The 2,828-nt window shown below is 43.6% G+C and overlaps 1 protein-coding gene across 1 annotated transcript; it reads left to right on the top strand.

The window, feature by feature from the left end:
• The first annotated feature begins 716 nt into the window (after positions 1 to 716).
• HOXC12 (homeobox C12) lies at positions 717 to 2,519 on the top strand. Its single transcript, XM_018568788.1, has 2 exons — positions 717 to 1,284; positions 2,281 to 2,519. Exons 1-2 carry the CDS (start codon positions 717 to 719, stop codon positions 2,517 to 2,519), a joined length of 807 nt encoding a protein of 268 aa, XP_018424290.1.
• The last annotated feature ends 309 nt before the right edge of the window (positions 2,520 to 2,828 follow it).

Here is a 2,828-nt window from a genome sequence, read left to right as displayed (position 1 = left end):
AATAAATAACACATATGAAATATGCAAAGATAGAACTTCATTTGTTTATAGTTAAACAAGCTTATTTTGCACATATATACATGGTAGGTTGACAGAATAGATAGATAGGTAAATAGATAGATAGATAGATAGATAGATAGATAGATAGATGATAGATAGATAGATAGATAGATAAAGAAGATGATAGATAGATAGATAGATAGATAGATAGATAGATAGATAGATAGATAGATAGATAGATAGATAGACAGACAGACAGACAGACAGACAGACAGACAGATAGATAGATAGATAGATAGATAGATAGATAGATAGATAGATAGATAGATAGAATGGGTGGGTGTTTGTGTGAGTGGCACACCCCATTGCATGGCATCTAGGCAATGTAGATAATGAAATTGCATGGTAATTAATTGGGATGTTTTAGGAAAGAGTAACGTCTAGACACACTTGAACCCTTTACAATCTTTGTAAACAGCACTCAGGTTTATTAAGGCGATGAGCAGGGAAAGGCTGGGAAGACACATGTGGGATGAGCTGCGAGAAACTTCATGTTTTGTTTTGTGTTCAGTAGCCAAGAAAGGGGCGGGACTTCCCCAGGCGTCACTAGTGGCTGCCCACGTGATCCGCTCCAGCCAATGGGGGCAAGCTGTAGCTTTGACTATGTTTAATGTCAGATGGCAATAAAGTAGAAGCTCCTGGTCAGGCCCGCGGAAATGGGAGAGCATAATCTTCTTAATCCTGGCTTTGTGGGACCTCTGGTCAATATTCACACCGGGGACACCTTTTATTTCCCAAATTTCAGGACATCTGGAGGCCAGTTACCTGGCCTGCCCTCTCTCTCTTACCCAAGGAGGGACAACGTGTGCTCTTTGCCCTGGGCATCCACAGAGCCCTGCAATGGATACCCTCAGCCCTATCTCAGCAGCCCCGTCTCCATTAACCCTTCGTTCAGCAGAGCCTGTGATCTGGCCCGGGTGGAGGAGACCAAGTGCTATTACCGGGAGGCGTGCCCGGAGACCCCGAGCCTGAAGAGAGAGGATCGCTTGAGGGATAACGTGCTGATGCCCCTGGATAGCGGGATCTCTAACGGCATGAACAGCAGCAGCTTCCATAAATACGACTACAGTGTTGCAGAGCCAGTCCCCCACGACCCGCAGTCCTGCCAGTCCCTGGAGTCGGATTCCAGCTCGTCTCTCATCAATGAAGGAGCTCCCAAGACTCAGAGCGAAGCGGTGACAATGGCTTCCCCGGGCAACCCAGCCAGCAGCCTCCCTGCCACTGGTAAGAAGAGCTGAGCATGGCTGCAGGCTCACTTTTATTGGGATGGTGGATGAGATTACCGTTTATGTTGGACCAACACCGCTAGGGGTAGCACTAAAATACCTAAATGTTTTATTAGGCGATGCCTGTTTTTAAAGAGAGAGAGAAAGAGGGAGAAGAGGGATATAGCAATAAACATGTAAATATGCCATAAAATTAGGAAGTCTTCTATAGACACCATCAAATCACTCACAGGCAGTTGTCAAGTCATCAAATATGTACTAAGAGCATTCCAGACAAGCTTGTTGTCTGTGCAATCACACCTAGGACTCCCAATAATGACATAGGGCTCAATTCACAAACACCAGGGTAAGGATCCCCCTTTTCATACAACAGTGACAGACATTTTCAAGTGAATCCGATGAGATCTGAAAATTACAGTCACATGGCTGAACATAAAGATCCTCATGTATGCCCATAATGATATAAATAATTTGCTTCTGATGCCTTTCATCCATACACAGTAATAAATAATTGGTATATTTAAGGAACTTTATTGGGAGTTACAGAAAATAACATTGTTCTCTTTTATACATTTATTTCTATTGTAAATTAAGGGTAGACGAAACATGACATAGTATCAAGAGATGTTACATAAGGCTCAATTCTCAAAGTTAACACACTAGTATAAGTATCAAGTTTTTTAGATGGCAATTATTTCCATGCAAATCCAACAAAATGTGAAAATCGGGTCTGAAATAGAGTGTTTTAGGTGTGAGTTTGTATTAGCTATGAGTGTATTAGGCTGGTGCAAAGCTTTGTGAACTGAACCTCATGCCAGTTACATGTTAAAGGTAATACATGACACACATTAGGTGTCTATAAACAACCAACACTGGTATGATGGGGTGAGGTGGGAATATATACATATGACAATAGGTAGTTTCCTTACTCCTTATACTTATTTTTATTTATACTGATGTATGGTCATTTCTGACCTGTGTCCATTTTGTACAGGAGCCCCATGGTACCCCATGCACACCAGATCTCGAAAGAAGAGGAAACCATACTCCAAACTGCAGCTAGCAGAACTGGAAGGAGAGTTTATGGTCAATGAATTTATCACCAGACAGCGGAGGAGAGAACTATCTGACCGACTGAGTCTCAGTGACCAGCAGGTGAAGATCTGGTTCCAGAACCGGAGGATGAAGAAGAAGAGACTCCTCATGAGAGAGCAGGCCATGTCTTTTTTCTAGCCATGTTGTCCTGTGTGGACATGAATGCACAGGAAGCGCAGTCTCTAAGAGGTGGACACATGCTAACCCTCCAGTGTCACCAGCTCTATGTCTACACTGAGGCCACCAGCTAGACTGAGGGGATGTTGGAAAGCTATGGACTGCCCGTTACATTCCTTCCCAATCAGCTGCTGTTCTGTGCAGGTTTTACTCTTTTATTTCATATAGTCCTCCCGTGTTCTAGCAACATCAATGGCTTTGTACTTGTTCCAGAATCAGCAGAACTGCAAACAATACTGGTCAGTGTCGTCCCCCGTCCCCCCCCCCCTT

This window comes from Nanorana parkeri, unplaced genomic scaffold (assembly GCF_000935625.1).
Source record: "Nanorana parkeri isolate BGI_ZX_2015 unplaced genomic scaffold, ASM93562v1 scaffold33, whole genome shotgun sequence".
Taxonomy (NCBI): domain Eukaryota; kingdom Metazoa; phylum Chordata; class Amphibia; order Anura; family Dicroglossidae; genus Nanorana; species Nanorana parkeri.
The sequence above is the reverse complement of the archived record's forward strand: the minus strand, read 5'-3'. Positions and strand labels throughout refer to the sequence as shown.